Raw genomic sequence first — 18,945 nt, forward strand, 5'->3', positions numbered from 1 at the left:
GATTTACTATAAGACATGAGATAATTTTCCTTTGGTATAGCTGAGGTGTTATATATACTTATATATATAATGATTAACTGATGATTGTGGCATAAATGTGAATAATGCTTCTAGCTGAAGAAGGTCAAAGGTTAACGTGAATATACTCGTAAAATACTCAACACCTGGGGACCTTGCAGTTTTTTAGCTGACGATGAACTCCTCTGCATGTCAAAGTATTTTAGAGTCAAATGTGAGGACATCTGTCTGACAACTAAAGCTTGGCTGAAGCTCCAGTAGGACCCCAAGATCCCAAGCCCAGCAAACAAACAAAGAATCAAAGTGCTGCAATGACCCAGTCAAAGTCAAACTGAATAAAATGCTGGAACCTTAAGAGAAAATCTCAATGAACAATGAAAAGAAATATGAGTGACTGATAAAGTCAGACAGAAAACGGTTACTTCAAGTTATTGCTGCTTAAGGTGCCTATACAAGCCACAGCATCACAAGGTGTCCTTAGTTTTTCACAGAGAGCCTCCTCACATGACTGTAAACCTTCTAGGTCCAAAAAGCATTTAAAAGAAGAAGAAATGATGTCAAGCATAATCGGTTTGTTTTACATGGAAAAACACGCAAAACCACTCAAAAGTCCTACAGTCTTGAACAACAACACGTCTCTTGGGGTGTCTGATTTTAATCAGAAGTCTAAGAACCGCCTCAGCGGACGCTTCAAGCTCGGGGCACATTTCTACATCAGTGTTACAACAGACAAATGTTTCCAAAACAGAGAAAATGCTGTGCCTGTTCTCAGGTCAGCTGAGCAGTGCTTTTTACCCCTGAGTGCAGTTTTTGTGGCATAGCTGGCACACTTTCTGCTCATCTGCGTATTTCCACACTAGCGCGTCGTCCTCCCCCAGCACGCCTTGGGGACAGCGGGACACGCAGAACAGTCCATCTTTGAAGTTAGCACATTTAGTGCAGTTAGCAGACCCCTGAAAGTGGAAAAAAAAGAAGATAAAGATTCATTATGTTTACGACTCTACTGAGAGCAGTTATAAATATTTGGTAAACTACACTGTCTCATAGTAATAATTCCTCAAAGCAAATGTTTGGCAAATACGACCCGTGCAGTCAAGTTAGACGTTTCTTTTCTTTTCTTCTTTTTTTTTTAGTTCAGACTAGTGAAAAGACAATTCAATGCACTGATCACGCCTGAATAAAATAGCAGTAATTAAATACGTTCCCTAAATCTGCCTCCCACTCTCTCTTTGTCAGGTTGTGCTTCTGTTTTTGATAATTGGAGGGTGTATTTCCCAGTTATCAAAGTAAAATAAAAAGAAAACAACCAGATTGCACATTTTGTGGCTGCGCTGCATTACAGCCGATCAAAGCTGCTGCTGACTGACAAATCCGCAGAACTAAAGCGCCTGGATTGGATTTCATGCTGCACAAATGTTAATCTCTTCTAAGCAACGCTCACAGAACTGTTTAACACAACTGCAAAGTGTTTTGTTTTGTAATATTAGTTTAGCTGCTGATGGCAAACATACAGGCGCACTGCAGGTTGCGGTCCCGTTCATGGGCTGACACTCGGGGTGGCACTTGATGCAGGTTTTATTCACAGCTGTCTCACGTGGCTCTCTGCAAAAACAAGAAAGAAAAAAAAACAATAACAAAGCATGATATGCCTAGTTTGAAACTATTACATGTGTTTTATTTTTAATTTTTTTTTGAAGACAGGAGTTAAACTGTGAGCATATCGAGATTCTTTGTTTGACAGAGGTCTCCGAAGATAAACAGATGTGAGCGACTGTGTTGTTTCACCTCCAGTGTTTGTCTTAAATCCACTGGAGACTGAACTTCAAAATACTTCGGATCATATCTGCTTTTCTTTTTCTGTCAATTAATCCTCAGGCTCAACTAGCGTCAAAGTCTTGGAAATACAAAAATAGCCTCCAAAGGAGTGAACTGTACAGCATGGAGACCTGTTGTGTTTTTAGCTTGTTTGTTTTTCAAAGCTTATTAAAGGCAGTCAGAGAGATGCCTCCCTCACCCCTCCAGGATGTTGCAGGAGTCGACGCAGCTCCCGTCGCGCTTGTAGTCGCGGCACGAAATGCACATACTGGGGCCCGGACCCCAGCAGCCGTCCGCCGTGCACTTCCTGTCGCAAGTGTCGTTCCTCAGAGCTGAAACCCAAACACACAATCTCAGCGAGAACTCTTTCCCGCATAATTATCCAATTTTGAAATTAGACTCCTGTAATTAAATCTTGCTCGTGCAGCGCATAATCAAAAGTAACAACAACAGCAGAGATGGGACTGAAGCCAGTGTAAGACAAACAGAATTTACCGCAGGTGGCAGCATTGGCATTGCCCTCTATATTAACAGTTTGGTGTGGTGATTTGAAAAGCTTCTGCCAGTGCTTTGCATCGGTGTAACAGAGTTCAGAGTTCTTAGAGACAAACACATCTCCATCACTGATTTCTCTGAGGGACCTCAGGCCCAGGTGGGTGATATGGAGCCCAGACACAACCAAACTGCGGCTTCCGCTACCAAATGGGAAACGAGAACAAAATGAGAAGAAGAAAAAAAAAGAAAACATTTTGTGACAGGGTTGAATAACACTCATGTTGTGTAAAACTAATTTCTTCCTGGTGACACTGCGGTTCGAATCAACAGGGGGTCTTTACAATCAACATACCGTTTAGTTCTCCCCCGAACGATCTCCAGATTCTCAAAAGGACTCAGTGAGCTCATGGTATCTGGCCACGTTTGAATCCACAGGTACCCTGAAGCAACAAGGTTTGTTGACTGTAAAACTGTTTAGATGCACGCATTTCGATGCATGACTCAGCCCTTACGCAGTCTTACCAGTAATTTCTTTAACCGTCTTGAACACATTAAGCTGCTCAGGATCCATCTTTGGTGTTTTGGTGAATTTATCCCTAAAAATAAGAAATATAAACCGTACTGACTGCTGGTAAAGGTGATCGAGCACAAAGGTGCCAATGCTAGTCATACCCCAGACTTACCCATAAATCGATGTGTGGATGATGTCGATGTTTCCATTGATTTTGGTGCAGTTTTCAAAGGAGCCGATGTTTGTGGCATTAATAGACAGAGTGTGAACCAAGTCTCCTGTTCCAAGTCCATTACACACTAAAAAAATATAAAAAAAATACTAGTTAATAATAATAAAGTTAATCATAATAGTTTAATAATAGTTTCTCATAGATTTCAGTCCATATTAATGTGATAGCATCACACAGTTATTGCAGATTTGTCATTTCAGTACAGCGAACTCACGTTCAAGAAGCCAATTTCAGATAATTTGAGTTTTGTGATGTGAAATATTATCTTGCTAGATGCAACCATCAGAAGATGGGAACACTGTGGTCAAGGGGAATACATGGTCAGCGGCAGCATTAATTGCCTAGAGATCTGCAGCTAACTGGATATTTTCTCTGGAAATCCTGGAAAATCTCAGTGGATCAGCAGTTTCTGAAATACTCAGAGCAGCCCGTCTGGCACAATCAAAGTCACTAAAATCTTTCCCATTCTGATGCTCACTTCAGCAGGTCATCTTGAACATTTTAATAAGCCACACCTAATATACATAGGATGCATGACATGTCTTTGAAATCGAAATCTAATGCATGTGTCTAATATGCATTCATTATAAAGATTCAGGAATTATATACATCAGCACTTACAGTGTGGTAAACATGCTGCTGTCCCAACTTTTTGAAGTTGTTTGCATCAAGTTAAAAACAATAAAACATTTGTTTTCCTGCACTATTTTCAGTTAAAAAGGGTTAAATTATTTACAAATTACTGCATTCTGTCGTATTTACATTTTACAGCTTAACCTCTGTGGAAACAACGTGGTAAGAAACTGTTCTTAGCGTAGCTACAAACACAGTTTGTTTGTTGTACATGGTGAGGAATATTTGTCCAGATTGCACAGTAACAGCTTATCTTCCTACCTTTTGGACACAGCCCATCACACTTGGCGCACTTCCTGATTCCTCCTACCTCCACCTCATATGTGTTACCGTTGCACGTCCGCACACATGCACCGTAATCAGAAATAATATAATTACCTGGAAAAATATGGAAAATACAAGCTGATGATGATGATAATCTCATATTCATGTGCACTAGATGGATCTTCAATCATCTTAAAATCATATTAAAATATCTGGGGAAAAAACTTTTTTGCAGCAAATAATCTTTTATTAGTTATACAGCAGTTTAACTAGCAATGCTGCTGAAATGTTGCTGAACTGCAGAGCTCCTTCAGTGACAGACTGCTGCATCCTAGATGCATGAAGGAGCGTTTCCGCAGGTCCTTCCTCCCTGCAGCTCTCAGACTGTACAATCAAAACTGCTCCCAACAAACATAGATGTTTACATCAGCACTGTAACTTGCACTAACTTATCACCCGATTCACACTATATCCTGGGTTTGCCTCTTATCTGTATTTAATTTTATTTAATTTTAATAACTGTACAGTACTCTGCTTTTGGTAACTATTGTCCTTGATGTAAATATGTAAAAAAAACTGTGTATGTTTCTGTTCTGTGTCCTGTTTGTATATGTGTTTTTCTTGCTGTTAAAACCAAATTTCCCCTTGTGGGACAATTAATAATAATAATGATAATGGATTGGATTTATATAGCGCTTTTCAAGGCACCCAAAGCGCTTTACAATGCCATTATTCATTCACGCTCACATTCATACATAATTAACATAATTAACATAATTAAAAGATTATTCTATTCTATTCTCTATTCTAATGCATAATGATGACAGAATATAAACCCAGAAATACAGGGACAGACCTGTGCAAGTTAAAATTATAAAAAGCAGTTGTTGCATTAACACACTCTCAATCATTTGCTTTTCTTGTTTATACAGTTTAAAATTAAACTTGGACAAACTGTAACGACTGAATGTCTAACAACCCTGAAGGACAACCTGGGCAACTGTTCAGCATACCGCAATGTGGAACAAAAGTGTAATCATGCATGATGAGCTTCATACTGGCGATTGGGACCCATTATTTTACTTTTATTTATCTTGACTGTCGAGTCATAGCTACAATGCACGCATCAGTGTAGGCTAACGTAATATATCTGTCTAGCAGGATTAAAAGTTTAACTGAAATTGGCAAAAAAACTAAAACAAAAAAACAAAAAAATGATCCGGTTAAAGCCGGCCTTACGTGGGCAGCTTTTGACACAGGTGGCCCCGAAGCTGTACTTTCCATGCGGATTAGGAACCAGCTGGTGCAGGTTGGGGTCGTAACGATGAAGGCCTGGGCAGGAGTCCTTACACACCCCATTATCCTGGAAGTCCCGACAGGCCTGCAGCACAAACAAGCGTCATCTAGCACACGGGGACCAAAACAGAGCCCCGCACTAATGATAACACTGCATTCCTTTATCACAGCCTTGGCTTACTACTCATAGCTGCACAGAGAGGCAGAACAGACGCTGTTATTCAAGGCACTGCCAAGTGAAAGATCTAATCAGACGCTCCACATCTCATCTCTACTGAAACCAATAACAAACTTCTGATGATAAAAACAGATGTCTGAGAGTGAGAGCTTTATTCTGCTGGAAGGTCTTCTTCAAGAACTTACAGAGTAGCAGAATTATGTAGTGTACTGCTGCATTTAGGAACAGTTTTTTATTAGTTTTGGTGACTTTGTGTTTGTTTCGCTTTGACTGGGAGTCTTACACTCACCAGGTACACCTGTTCAGTTGCTCGTTAATGCAAATATCTAATCAACCAATCACGTGGCACTAATGGCTGCTCCTCTTAGCTAAAAACAGGAAAATTAGGGTACAGTTCAAACAGGTTCACCAAAATTGGACAAAAGAAGATTGGAAAAATGTTGCCTCAGAAAAAGTCTTGATTTCTGCGCCAACATTCAGATGGTAGAGTCAGAATTTGGGCATAAACCACATGTAAATATGGATCATTGTCATCGGTTAACAATGACAATGAGTTCACTGTACTGAGATGACAAATCCACAGTAACTGTGTGATGCTATCATGTCAGCATGAACCAAAATCTCTGAAGAAAGTTTCTAGTACCTTGTAAAATCAATGCCATGAATAATTAAGGTTTTCTGAAGGCAAAAGGGGATCCCACCTATATTAGCAAGGCATAACTAAAAAATTGGCTGGTGAACACAGGCCTTGGTCACATGTTTATACCATATCACACGGTAACATTAAGTGTCTTTGTCTCACCAGACAGTCTTCAGCTCTGGGTCCCGTGCACCCCGCGGCACAATGCTCATTGCAACAGTCGCTCGGTGAAGGTCCTTTGCACCTTCTAGAGCACTGCTGGGCACAGTTCAGCTTTGTCACTGGAGATGAGAGCAGCAGAAGTTGAGTGGAGTGTCCAAGCCCAGGAATGAATTTGTTCTGCTTTTGATTTTGATACCCAATGCACAGTGGTGATACACTGTGCATTACGGTACTTTTAACATGTTCAAATTATGAAAAATTGGAGGATTGTTTTACTTTGCTCTTGTTTGCAGTGAATAAGCAAACAATTGATAAAACAGAGCTTACAAGTCTGACAGTTTTGAGGACCAGGTGCCCAACATGAGCCATTGAAGCAGCTTGAGTCACATTTTCCACCTGTTGAAAAAGAAACATTGCAAAGCACCAACTTAAAAACCTTTTAACTCGAGACAAATTATATCTTTGTCTTCTGGTGTAAAGTAATACTTACAATTTTTGTTTTTGCTAGGAGTTGGATCAATGCTGATGTTTCCAACATTAACAATATCGGACCACTGGATTGTTTCCACATTGCACAGCTGGTTGTTCAAAAATTTTACTCCTCCTTTAAGAATTTCTGCAAAAAGAAAACTTCATATGAACTACTACGCACACGTTGGAGTATTTACATATTTTGTATAACACTGGCTGAGTGTCATATAAAACCTGATTATTTAGGGGTCAACCTACCTGTCAGGCTGGTCAGAAGAATCTGATCGGTGCCCTTATTTGTAGATTTGTCATAATTGGAAATCACAGAAAGAGCAAAACTTCCATCATAGAGAGAATGGCCTCGAATGATGCGCAGGTTCTCCAGAGGAATCCTGGATACTGTATTGAGGGCGATCAGGACATAGCCACCAACTTCTTTGATAGACTGGAAGAAAAAAAAAAAGAAACTTGGTTTTGAATTAAAAAAAGAAAAACCTTTGTATTTTCTGAACGACCTGCATTTATATACATTTACATTAATGTTTTGGTAAATGGTAAATGGCCTGTATTTGTATAGCGCTTTACTAGTCCCTAAGGACCCCAAAGCGCTTTACACGTCCAGTCATTCACCCACTCACACACACATTCACACACTGGTGATGGCAAGCTACATTGTAGCCACAGCCACCCTGGGGCGCACTGACAGAGGCGAGGCTGCCGGACACTGGCGCCACCGTGCCCTCTGACCACCACCAGTAGGCAACGGGTGAAGTGTCTTGCCCAAGGACACAACGACCGAGACTGTCCAAGCCGGGGCTCGAACCGGCAACCTTCCGATTATAAGGCTACTCCCAACTCTTGAGCCACGATCGCCCCCACCAGTTTCACAGTTTTTAAGAGAAAACTGTGACACTGGCAGACAAAGCCCTATTTTTATTGTGCTAGAGTCACATTCAGTTTGACTGATAGAGGTGTGTAAATTAATGTTCAGAAGCATGGGCACACCTACACATTTTACCTAAAGGACCTGCTTAGCCATCGAAAAATACCATGAAGCTCCCAGCACACAGGTTTTGTGCTGATGTTAATACCAGAGGATTTTTAAAGCTCAGCAGTTTTAAACCTCGTCTGGCAGAGTGTCGGTGACTTTTGCACACCGTGCTCCTCAGGTACCGGCGACCCCGGCCTCTAACTTGCCACTTTCAGGCTGAGTTTCACTTTCCAAAAACAGCACATAGAGTTGATGGTGGAATAAATTTCACAAACTGACTTGTTGCAATAGTGTAATCCTAAAATAGTACTAAAGTCAAATTTAGTCTTTCTTTCCCCATTCTTTCACAAATGTTTGTAAATGCAGACTGCATTGCTAGGCGTTCGATTTTATACACCTGTTGCAATGGGACTGAAAACACTTGGGTTCAAAGATTAAGAGGTGTGGCCCAAATACTTTTGTTCATACAGTGTATGTGATGGATGCTAAAAATAAGAAAATATAAATAAAAGCTATGAGATGTATGGTTAACTCCACATTGTCAACTCTAAATCTTATGAATTAAATCGGGTTTTCTGTCTAACTAGAATAAGACTCACAGTTGTTTGTATTTGCTAACCAGTCAAGTTTCAGTTTACATGTCCATGTCATCCCTTTATCATTGTAATTCTATTCTGTACTATTCTGGTGAAAAGCGGTCATCAATAGCATATGAATGCTTAAGTTATATAATGTGTTTCATGAAGTCAGGGTGACCTTTATTTTTGACATCTTTCTTGAGATATTTTATGTAAGTGATTCCTTCAATGCATACTTCACATATCGAATAGATAAGAAACAGACAGATGTGCTCACAAACCAAAAACATTGAATTGAATTGTAAAACTTTCAGCCAGACTACATTGCCTCAGGTCTACCTCGAAGGCTACAGACGGCCCACCAGTTCTACTAATAAAATGGATAGCACAGTATATACAGTATGTTGCTCAAGAGGTGATACACAGAGCCACAGTAACTCCTGGTGATCTTAATTAGCATACTGGGTCGGCTCAGAGATGGGCTTATCTGGACTGTGGACGCTGGGCAGGTGTAAAGTGATGAGAGAGAAAAGTAAGGATGAAAAAATAGGACTTTAAAAAGTGACATCATTTAAAACTCTTCCTTTTAATATCATGGAAACAAAGCCCTAAAACCACTGAATAATATCTGCTGACTGTATGCTTTTCTGTCTTTGTGTGTACAAGCCTGCATGAGAGTGTGTGTGCCCAGTGCTCAAAACACTACAAAACTTTAAGCAAAGCTCCATCCAGAGCATTATAAATACACTGAATCATCATACCTATTCACTCTCCACTGATTTTAATTATCTGAACTGAAGCGATGCAAGCGGCTACACATCCAGTACAAGAGGGTTGGACAACTTTTAATCACACTCTTTCTCTAATCTGCTATGTGCATGCTTATCCTCAACTCCTAACAAAGTGCAGCTTTTACCCGGAGGAAGGACAGGTCACGGTGATCCTCCATGTATGTGATCTCCAGGTTCTCCAACACTACGGTGCAGTTGCTGTAGGTCTTCACCATGTTCCTGTAGTGGTCCTCTTTAGTTCCCAGAAGGTTTAAACGATTGGTTACACCTTGGCACACTGCAGGAAAGGAGAATTCATCATTGTTTCATTTAAATGTTAAAAGATTCAGATTGTAAATACTGTGGAATTGCAGTGAAGAGTCACAAAAGTATTAAAACCAAGGCCCACAGTGCAATCAGTCAGAAACAGAAACATCCCCTGCTTACGCAACACCCTGGCTCCGTTTATGACTTTCTATGTGTGTGTGTGTGTGTGTGTGTGTGTGTGTGTGTGTGCGCGTGCGCGTGTGTGTGTGTGCGTGTGTGTCTGTGTTGGAGAATTTAGTCTGTGCAGTCATAACTTGGCATGCTTTCATGTGAAAATAACAGATCTGGGCTGCATCTACAACAAAATCAAATCTCAGTGACGAGTTAAGTTCTGGCCCGCGAGTCAAAGTCAGCTGCGTGTTTTTATGCTGGCAAAGGTCTCAATCTTTCCACTTGTATGAAGGCTGGTTAAAACAATCCCTGTGACCGGTACGTCCAGCTCATTGTGGTGTTCTCCAGAAAAGCTCTGATGCGTCACAAATTCCATGAGTGTTGTACGTTTTGGGGTTTTTTTATAGACGAGATTCACATGTCTACATCTCAAAATTAAAAGTCTAATTTCTAGTTTAACCATATTTGACTTAAGCGCAGGATTCGTGACATGACAAAATGATAATTTAGTGCTTAAACAATGTTGATAAATTAATGTTCTCTGAGTTTTCAGCGAACCAGAGAACAACAATGGGCTGATAAGTTTGCTTATTTAGTGTTACGTAATACAATGCGTGAATAAGGAAGGTAGTGCAACAAACAGGGAGGCTCTTTTTTTTGTTTTAATGAATGAATGAATGAATGAATGGATTTTATAATGAAAAAGGTATGTCTTTAAAGAACAGCTCATCTTCTCTTATGCGTGTTTAGGCCCCAAGCTGGTCAAACAGGTTCCGACTGGCAATGAAGAGAGAGCCAGCAGAGTTAATCACTGCAACAGCTATTTAGCACGCGTGCACACACACACACACACACACACACACACGCGCACGCGCACGCACGCACGCACGCACGCACGCACGCACACACACACACGCACACATACACGCACACACACACACACACACACACGCACACACACACACACACACACACATACACGCACACACACACAGTGTCTGCACGCATAATAAGCAAGTAATTGATTGAGATTTAAATTATGGGTTCACTTGAGCAATTAACTCTGAAAAACAAAATATTCCTCCTCTTGGTTATTAGAAATTGTGGTGCTGGCGTAATCCCTAAAGCACATTCCCAAACATGCCTGCTCTTGACTGCAAAAGAAAGCCAAGCAACTTGGTCCGATTTCTCAGACACACCTCACAACACATAACAGCTCATGCAGTTGTGCTAACCGAGGCACATGTGATTCACATCTCTGAGGGAAAAGAACAGGGTTTCTCAACTGGTATCAAAGGATAAAACTGCGTTTTTCAGTCGCACTGTGTGTTTTACTTATGATGTCGTGCTGGGTTCATACACACTAAGCGCAAAAGGAAGCTAATCAGTGAGAATTAGGCACAAACAGCTGTCAACCGCCCTCCCTCTTCTTCCTCCTCATTAGCTAGTCCCTGAGGGTTCTCCATGACATGAACCCTGCAGTCCAGCAGCCCAACACCCGAGTAACAGAGGCAGATGAGCAAAAGCAAGCTGACGGTTTTAATTAGACGAGCCATGTGAGTTATAATTAGCCCTCTAATTATTACTCAGATTGCGAAAACCAAACTGTAATAAACAAAAGGTTGTCGGGTTTTTGCAGCTGTGAATATTAATAAACTTGATTTGAACATCCTGAACGCCATTTTACAAACAGAGACAATCACTTAGAGTATATATACATGCATATCGCCCAGTTATATATATACAGCCTGCTCCCTATTTGAGTTATAATGAGCAGTGAAGGTGGAAAAAGACAGGTGAGGCTGATGGTTCAACAAACTTCCTCCAAGGGAAGATCAGACCTAGAGTGCCAAACAAGGAAGTAAAGCCAACAGCCAAATGGTCGAGAAAGCAGGCACACAGCCACAGTAAAAGTTCTCCTTGTCCACTTGGTGATTTCACAACTTTCTTGCAGGTGGTAAATGATCTGATATTCCATGACCATAAAAGAACTTCCAGGAGCAACAAAAGAAAAACAAATGAGGTCGGGCTGTGGGGACATAATTGTTAAGATTGCTCCATAATTGTGCTGGGAATAATGTGTGTTAGACTTTAACCTGGGAACCTTCTCCAAGTGAAAATGACTCATGTTGAATCACATTTACAATAAAAGTTTGCAGACGTGGTAAGCTACCTTCGCTCTGAAAGAGACAAACTGTAGCTAGTGAGGAAATGAACATGCAGACTGGAAATGACAGGAACCTGTTTAGTTGGTTTTTTTTGTCCATAAAAATTGATTCTGAAATGTAACCTACTGTCTGCAGCCTGCTATAATGCAAGGTTAAGGGTGGGGTTTCTTATGATGTAACTGATACTGTGACAAAGACTAATTGCAGATTGCTTCACTCGTTCCAGCTGTACTGTCGTCACAAAATGTCCAGGAGGTAGGTGCAGGGAGTGGCAGGTCTGCCTCTGTACGGCATGAGTGTGTGTGGGTGTGTGCACTAGCATATATGCAAGTGTGCAAAACTCTAAGCGGCACAAAACATTCCCTGGATTGAGCTGCGTTGATCAGCATCCAGTCAGAGAATGACAAAGGACCCGATAAACCCGATCATGAGTCATCTAAACTTGCAGAAACGTCGAGTCGCATGTTTTGATGTTTACTTGTGAACTAGTGCTGGAAGTCAAGGGTGTGCGGGCACATATCTGTTTCTCGAGGCTATGGCATCTGCACCACTACATAAAAAAGAAACCATTGTTTATTATTTGAGATAATTATCTTTTTATCTCATCAATAAACATTTACAAAGAGAATATAGAATAGAATAGAATAACTTTATTATCCCGATCAATGGAAAATTGTCTTTGGTTCACCATTCATACATACACACATACAAAACAACAATAAATAAACAGTATCGGTAATGACCAAAGTCCTTCCCCCAAAGGGGGGTGGGGGAGTAATCGGTTGTCTGTCTGTCTGTTTGTTCGCAGGTTAGCATCTACATTCTTTTAAGAGATGTTCAAATATCTTGTTCAAATTTATGTGTCTGTAGACACCAATAACAGCACAGGCTGATTTAATTTTGGTGAAAATTAGGTCAAGATCACGCCAAATGTGAAAGACTTTATATTACACACACTTTTTTATGTATTGGCTTCAAACTTCACAACGATGCTAGGTCTTTTGTACTTCTTCAATATAATGCCCTATGATGTCACAGCAACGCCATAAAGATTCACAAAAATCACACACAACATGAATATATCTTAAAATCTCACATTTTTCCAACTTCTGGAAGCCAAAAAATTTCTGCCAATTCTGCTTCAATCATATTGGTAAAGATAATAAAATACACCATTTTAATATGTAATACTTCAAGGTCATGGTCAAAGCTCAGACATCAGCGTGTTGTATACAAAAGGCCGATGTCAGCATGTTGTAATAAAAACATCATAAAACACCAGAGTTTTAGTAGGCTATGGCCCTTGCCCTTTAGGGGAAGTTGCGCTCTCTGGTTGCTCTTGTTTGCTGTGTTGCTGTAATAAATCAGTGTGCGCAAGCCGTCTTTAATCAAAATGCTATGCTAAAGTGCAATTATTGTTGTTATGCATGAATCTTTAACTTTACTGTTTTGGAAAAAAGCTGAAAATACAGCACACAAGTGATGGATTCCTGAACGTATATTTGTAGTTGAATGTTCTGTTCATTTATGACTTCTCAGAGGAGTCCTGTGTGCCAGCTCAAATATAGGTGACTTTGGTTTGTTATTTGCCTAATCAAGAACAACATCTTTTATATTTTTTCAACATTTTTTGATGACAGATTTAGAAAAGATTTCTGTTTTTTTTTTGTTTTTACGACAGGTGGTCTATTAAATTAGCCAAATGCGCTCCTCTTGAGATTTCAAGTCAATGTTCGAGGAGGCAAACTAGTAATCCTGGAAATTGGGCTGGAAATTGAGACTGAATTTTGTCTGTAAAGCATAAATATGAGCTAAATAAAAATGAAGTCAAGGCAGAGGTGCCAAAAACTGCAATTCCTCCCTTGGCCTCTTGAGGCTGGCTTCAGAAATGAGTCCATCTTCACAGGCCCAAGCATTAAAATGCCCAACTTTAAAGCACAAATAAACATGTTTTCTGCCTAGTGAAAACAAAGAAAAACATTTTGGGTTTTTATAACTAATTCCTGTCTCTATAAAAACTATAGTGGTGCTAGTTTTTATGACTCACCTGTCAAGTTAAAACTGAAAAGGAAAAATGTGTGTGTGTTGCTTCAAGTTTTACTATGAAGGCGAACGTCTCAGGTTTTGGATTGTGTCACACTTTTTCAAGTTCCACTAAGGCTCAATGACTAGTTCGCATGAGCAGATTGCTTGAAAACTACAGGCAACCTGCTAACAACCAAAGCAATCACAAGGAGGCTTTTCCTGCAACACCTTCAACCTCCAGCTACCATTAGCCAACCATTCGGGGAATACACATATTTCATTAGCAGCCGGTGGTTGCCGATTGGTTTCTAGGCCTCTATGACTAAGGACTCAAAGGAATGGGTCAATGTTTTGGCGAATGCACATTTGTTTTCTGATGTAGGGGTTACATTAGAACGTCAACACTCTCTATCCTGGTAAATACCGTTTGCTGAGCTCCAAGTCTTGGACTTTTCCTTTAAAAATCTTTAAAATGACACATGAACTAAAGGGCTGTTGGATGTTTGTGTTAGCATAAATATTCTTAGATTATATTCTTAGACTGACGTATATAATGTAAACCTTTTCTTTGATGGTTAGCAAAATCATAATTATTTATTCAGAAAATGGGTACAAATTGCAATGGGCCACAATACCACAGTCAAAACAGACAATATAGAGTAAACATTTGAGAGACACTAACCAAACAAGATGGGATTGAATGTACAATCTTACTCACCAAACCCAGACAAAAGGAAAAGTCAGTTGCACAAATTTACATTTGAGGTCTTATTTGCATGTTTGGATGAAACTTAGCTCCCCCCTTCCCTTTTAAGGTAATAACGAGTCCTCACGAAAATAAACCAAACTTCCCTGATATCCCTCTAATGGTTTCCTCCAACAAAGTTAGCCGCCATCTACAAAATTAAATCATAATGCTTTATACCTTTCTGCAGACAACAGAAATGGTCTTGCCGCTTTCTCTTCCTCTCACTCACTACCTGCGATTCAATTATGCTCTGTCCAGAGTCTCATAATTACATTACCTGAAAACGTATACATGATTAAAGGGAGGTAACGATGCTAAGTGACAGGACTCTCTCAAGTCAACAGCACGGTAAAATATCTTGCACAATTCAATCTCCAGTGTTCCGCCACTTTTATAACAAATCGATTCCAGGATTAATTCACCTATTTAGAAGTACATGTGTATTGTAAGAGGATGGTGATGGGAAGAGGAGAAGAAACCATACAATCTGCTTTAGTTGGCTTCAGTTTCAAAGTTGATTACTGGTGTTGTGGTGACTTGAGTTCCCAAAACCTTCAGATTTAAGGCAATTGTAATTTTCCCAAAGGCAAGTAAGTTAATGATGCAAAAAAGTCACTGAAGTACATTCAGTGACATTCAGAAGACACTACAAGTGTTCATATGTGCATTCAGTGGTGTTGCGCTTCATTCATATAAACATACTTTGTAGTTAGGACTTAAAAATTCCTGATATCCTGCTCTTTGCTGAGGGGAAATGCACTCTTCCTTTGCGTGGGAGTCACATCAATCCCTAAGAGAAAACATCTTTGGGCCTCAGAAAAAGGGGTCAGTGTGGACTCAGAGGATTCCCCCCCCTCCACACACACGCACACGGAGACACTCTCCCTCCCTATCCCCAGTGAATGCAAAAACACAAGGCCCTCTGACATCTCAGGAAGTTGCTTTTGCATGGGGTTAGTTGGCTACCCCGCAACGCTGAACCAGATGGTAGTTGATAGTCGTCTTTAGGGAGAGGAGGACACGAGGAATGATTTAAACTGAACTTCATGTACTATTTGAGAATAAGAAGTGACTGAAAGGAAATGACAGGGGAAAAAACTGAAACCAAAAAGAACAAAAAAAAAATGTCAGGACTGGTTTGTGGTTTAGCCAACAGAGAAGTAGATGTGGGACACCCGGCTGTGGGGTCAAACTGTGGAAAGAGGGTGTAAAGCCGAACACTTGACGTATGAGCATGGATGACCTTTCCCTTAAGACCAACAAAGGGGACAAAACATAGGGGTGGACAGCTGTAGAAGACCAGCAAATGAAGGGTCTTACTCAATACATCACATGTCCTCATAACAGTTCAGTCCCAGTGACTGCATTTGTTGGCCCCACTGCAGATGGAGCGCAGTCAGTGAAGTTTAGCCTGTTAAAAGCTCAGCAAAGTGACCAAATAAAGACCAAAAAGGCTCATGTTTACTCTCTGCTCCTGATGAGTCCTCTCTACCAGTCACTGAGACACTCCAGATACCTGTGGCTGGACCCATCATAATGTTTACTCTCCACCTCAGTGTGAGGAAACTGTGGATTTAGGTTCTGCACAAACACAGGAAAAAAGTATGTATACTCACTGCTGCATACTGTGATCAGCATTTTCAAGGCCTTGAGGCAGTACACAGTGCTGGAAAGGCTACATTACTTGGATAATCAACTGACCTTTGGCAGAAAGCAGTGAGCTCGATTTATAAACAAAAAGAAAAAACTACTACTTTTCCTTAATTTAGGCAACAGTAATCAATATTTCATATTAACAACAGGTCAGCTCACAGTATGTGAAAGGACAAACCTCGACAAAGAAATAACACCTGATTATGAAGTTACCTTGAGCTCCATGAAACTATCAGCTCATTGTTTTGGTTTTTCATCCCACAGCTTTACCGTTTTGGTCCAGCAGTTTATGTTATTGCACAATAATTCCACTGCACCAAACATGATTTCCCTTAGAAGTTAATAGAAACCAAAACAGAATGAAAGGGACAGTGGATGCCAAAGTTATGTTTGCCTAGTTGCTTGGAAAAAGAAAATCCTTAAAAAGCTTTGTTTGCTATCTACTGCTTGTGTTTGTTAAATACTCATCGTGTGATTATATGTGTCAGTTTTGTGTTTATAGCCTGCTGTGTTGCTGCTGAATGAAATGATGGGTTTCGGGGGGCACCATGGGCAGAAGTCTCAGACAAAGAGAAGGAGAAACTAGAGAAATAAAAGCAACTGTTTGCTGGAGGCAAGAGAGAACAAAACGTGTGTTGGTTTTCTTTAACTTTCAGTGAATCAAGTTCACCCAATCCTTAAAAAATAAATATGTTATTGTATGTGCCTATTGACTTACAAGAGGCCCATCTCACTGTCTTTTATCCTAGTTATTGTTTGAGCTCCCCCTGTGAATAATCAACATTTCTCTTCATAGTTAACAGAAGAGATAAACCTTCAGAAGGAAATTTGTGGGAAGAAAGTCGATTTTTCCAGAGTGAACTAAACAAAACTGTGCTCCTTCTACTCCGGAGCTGAAACACTTCCTGTATAAATGATGAGTATAAAAGGACAGCTGAAATAATTGAGGAATAGTTTTAATTAGGCAAGTCTCCTTCATAGCCTGTTGGAAAGTCCATTAGTGCTCAGTAAAGGCACCCATCAACTCCGCTGCTGTAACTCAAAACTCACCACTCCAGCCCCATTTACATTCCAATAATGCACCAACCATTCCCCTGAAATGTTCCAACATTTAACCCACTTCCTCTTTAACATCCAGACATTCTCCCCATTGAAGACCGTTCTAGCCAAGACAACTCCCAGCCCCCCACTTTTTCTCCATCTCTTTCTCCTTCCCTGTTAAAACCATACTACTCTTCAATCCCACAGGAAGCTGGAGAGGAAGACTGAGCGAGTGGGCGTCCAGGCCCCCCCCCCAAAAAAAAATCTTCCTTTCCAACAACCATCATTGAGCCATGCCTGGAAAAGAAGAAATGAGGGTGAGTGAGAGCGAGAAAGAAAACCAACAACCACTAGCAAAGTAGCCCACACACTTCACACATCGTTCCAGCAAGACAAAGCAGATGTGGATCGGGAAATCCCTGTTGGTTTAAGCATTCCCGGCCCAGTTCAACTGCCCCCAGGTTGGAGCACCTCAACACAGAGGACAGACAGATAACTCTCATCGACTGAAGTCCTCAGTTCATCCAAACAAAAGAGATAAACGCTCTTTGAGACACCCTTTCTGCTTAAGGACTTCTTATTTTTAGCCTGATAGCTGACAGGCTCATTTCTGTGTAGCTTTATCCACCGCTTCACAGCGCTGCCTGCCAACAACTCTGTTAGAGCCTTAGTCATGTCTCCAGCAATTCTGCCCCAGTGGAGTCTTCACAGAGAGTGACCCCATAAAAGGAATATTCTGTAAAAGCCCTGGGGTTTGTGTTAGTAAGCTTTGCTCTGTGGCTCATCCCTTACTCACAAATTCATCCTGCGTTTTACACATCAGCAGGCCCCAAGTCCACCGATGAGTAGTTTCTTCCTCATCCACACTGGCAGAGGGCAAGTGTCAGGGACAAACGGAGCTCAGGGAACAAGTTTGTACAGCTGAGGAACTCTCATAATTTTTCAGCGCTGTGAAAGGGTATTTAGTTGCGTGTTGTGCTGTACTTGCCAAAAGCATGACCGATTTAATTTGCACAGAAATGCTTTACAGTTTAGCTACGTCTTCCTGATGACACATCAAGCTAAAAATGCTTGAGATGCTATGGTGGGCCGCTGCCAAGCACATGGAGCCAGGGAGTGCTCTGTTAAAACCTTTGGAGTATTTTCATCTCCACAGTAGAAGCATGAATAGCAGGGACTGACAGAAAGTGTTGGTAGTTTTTCATCAAACACCTCTCCCCAAAGCCCACAGCTCAGCTTTCTTCCATTGTTAACGTGTGGGGCGTTCTCCTTTTCCTGACAAAAAAACAAAAAGCACCTCACACATGCAGCTCCAAAACAATGTCCAAAGCTTACTTGCTTAAGTTGATTATGACTGAGGAGGCCACCCCCTCACTAGAGACAGAGAAGGGCGTTTGCACAACCTCAGGGTTGGCTGCGTTGCGTCAGTCATCAAAGGCATGAGACTTGGCAGACTAGACTCTTTTCTCGCTATCAGCTACACTGCTGAACACAAGGACCCTGGCTCGGATGCACCGTGTATAAAACACACACTACAAACTCTAATGACTACACCAGAGGATGGACGATAAGTGTGCACACCGGGATAAAAACAAAAAAACAAAACAAAAAAACAGGCATGCGGCCTAAGCATGTCTTTTATACTGGCTAAAAATAAGTCAAAACTCAGTTCTGGCTATGCACAAGCCTAAATCCCCACTCTCCCAGGTGGAATTCCTTTAAAATAAACAAATAAAATTAGGGAAATTTCCTTTAGTGCAAATTTCTAGAGCAGGCATTGATAATTTGACATGACTGAAAGCTCAAGAGCGGCTACTA

The 18,945-nt window shown here is 40.8% G+C and overlaps 1 protein-coding gene across 1 annotated transcript in view; it reads right to left on the reverse strand.

Moving 5' to 3' along the window:
* Window positions 1-18,945, reverse strand: part of egfra (epidermal growth factor receptor a (erythroblastic leukemia viral (v-erb-b) oncogene homolog, avian)) — a 43,650-nt gene that overhangs the window by 14,828 nt on the left and 9,877 nt on the right. Inside the window, exons 2-15 of the mRNA XM_039602295.1 lie at window positions 9,201-9,352; window positions 6,974-7,160; window positions 6,735-6,860; window positions 6,572-6,640; window positions 6,245-6,363; window positions 5,208-5,349; window positions 3,966-4,082; window positions 3,012-3,138; window positions 2,851-2,924; window positions 2,681-2,768; window positions 2,329-2,528; window positions 2,033-2,165; window positions 1,530-1,620; window positions 814-971 (exon numbers count right to left, since the gene is read on the reverse strand). Coding sequence (XP_039458229.1) covers window positions 814-971; window positions 1,530-1,620; window positions 2,033-2,165; window positions 2,329-2,528; window positions 2,681-2,768; window positions 2,851-2,924; window positions 3,012-3,138; window positions 3,966-4,082; window positions 5,208-5,349; window positions 6,245-6,363; window positions 6,572-6,640; window positions 6,735-6,860; window positions 6,974-7,160; window positions 9,201-9,352 — 1,783 coding nt within the window. The remainder of the gene's footprint in view (window positions 1-813; window positions 972-1,529; window positions 1,621-2,032; window positions 2,166-2,328; window positions 2,529-2,680; window positions 2,769-2,850; window positions 2,925-3,011; window positions 3,139-3,965; window positions 4,083-5,207; window positions 5,350-6,244; window positions 6,364-6,571; window positions 6,641-6,734; window positions 6,861-6,973; window positions 7,161-9,200; window positions 9,353-18,945) is intronic.

Source organism: Oreochromis aureus, linkage group 18 (assembly GCF_013358895.1).
Source record: "Oreochromis aureus strain Israel breed Guangdong linkage group 18, ZZ_aureus, whole genome shotgun sequence".
In the NCBI taxonomy this organism is placed as follows: Eukaryota; Metazoa; Chordata; class Actinopteri; order Cichliformes; family Cichlidae; genus Oreochromis; species Oreochromis aureus.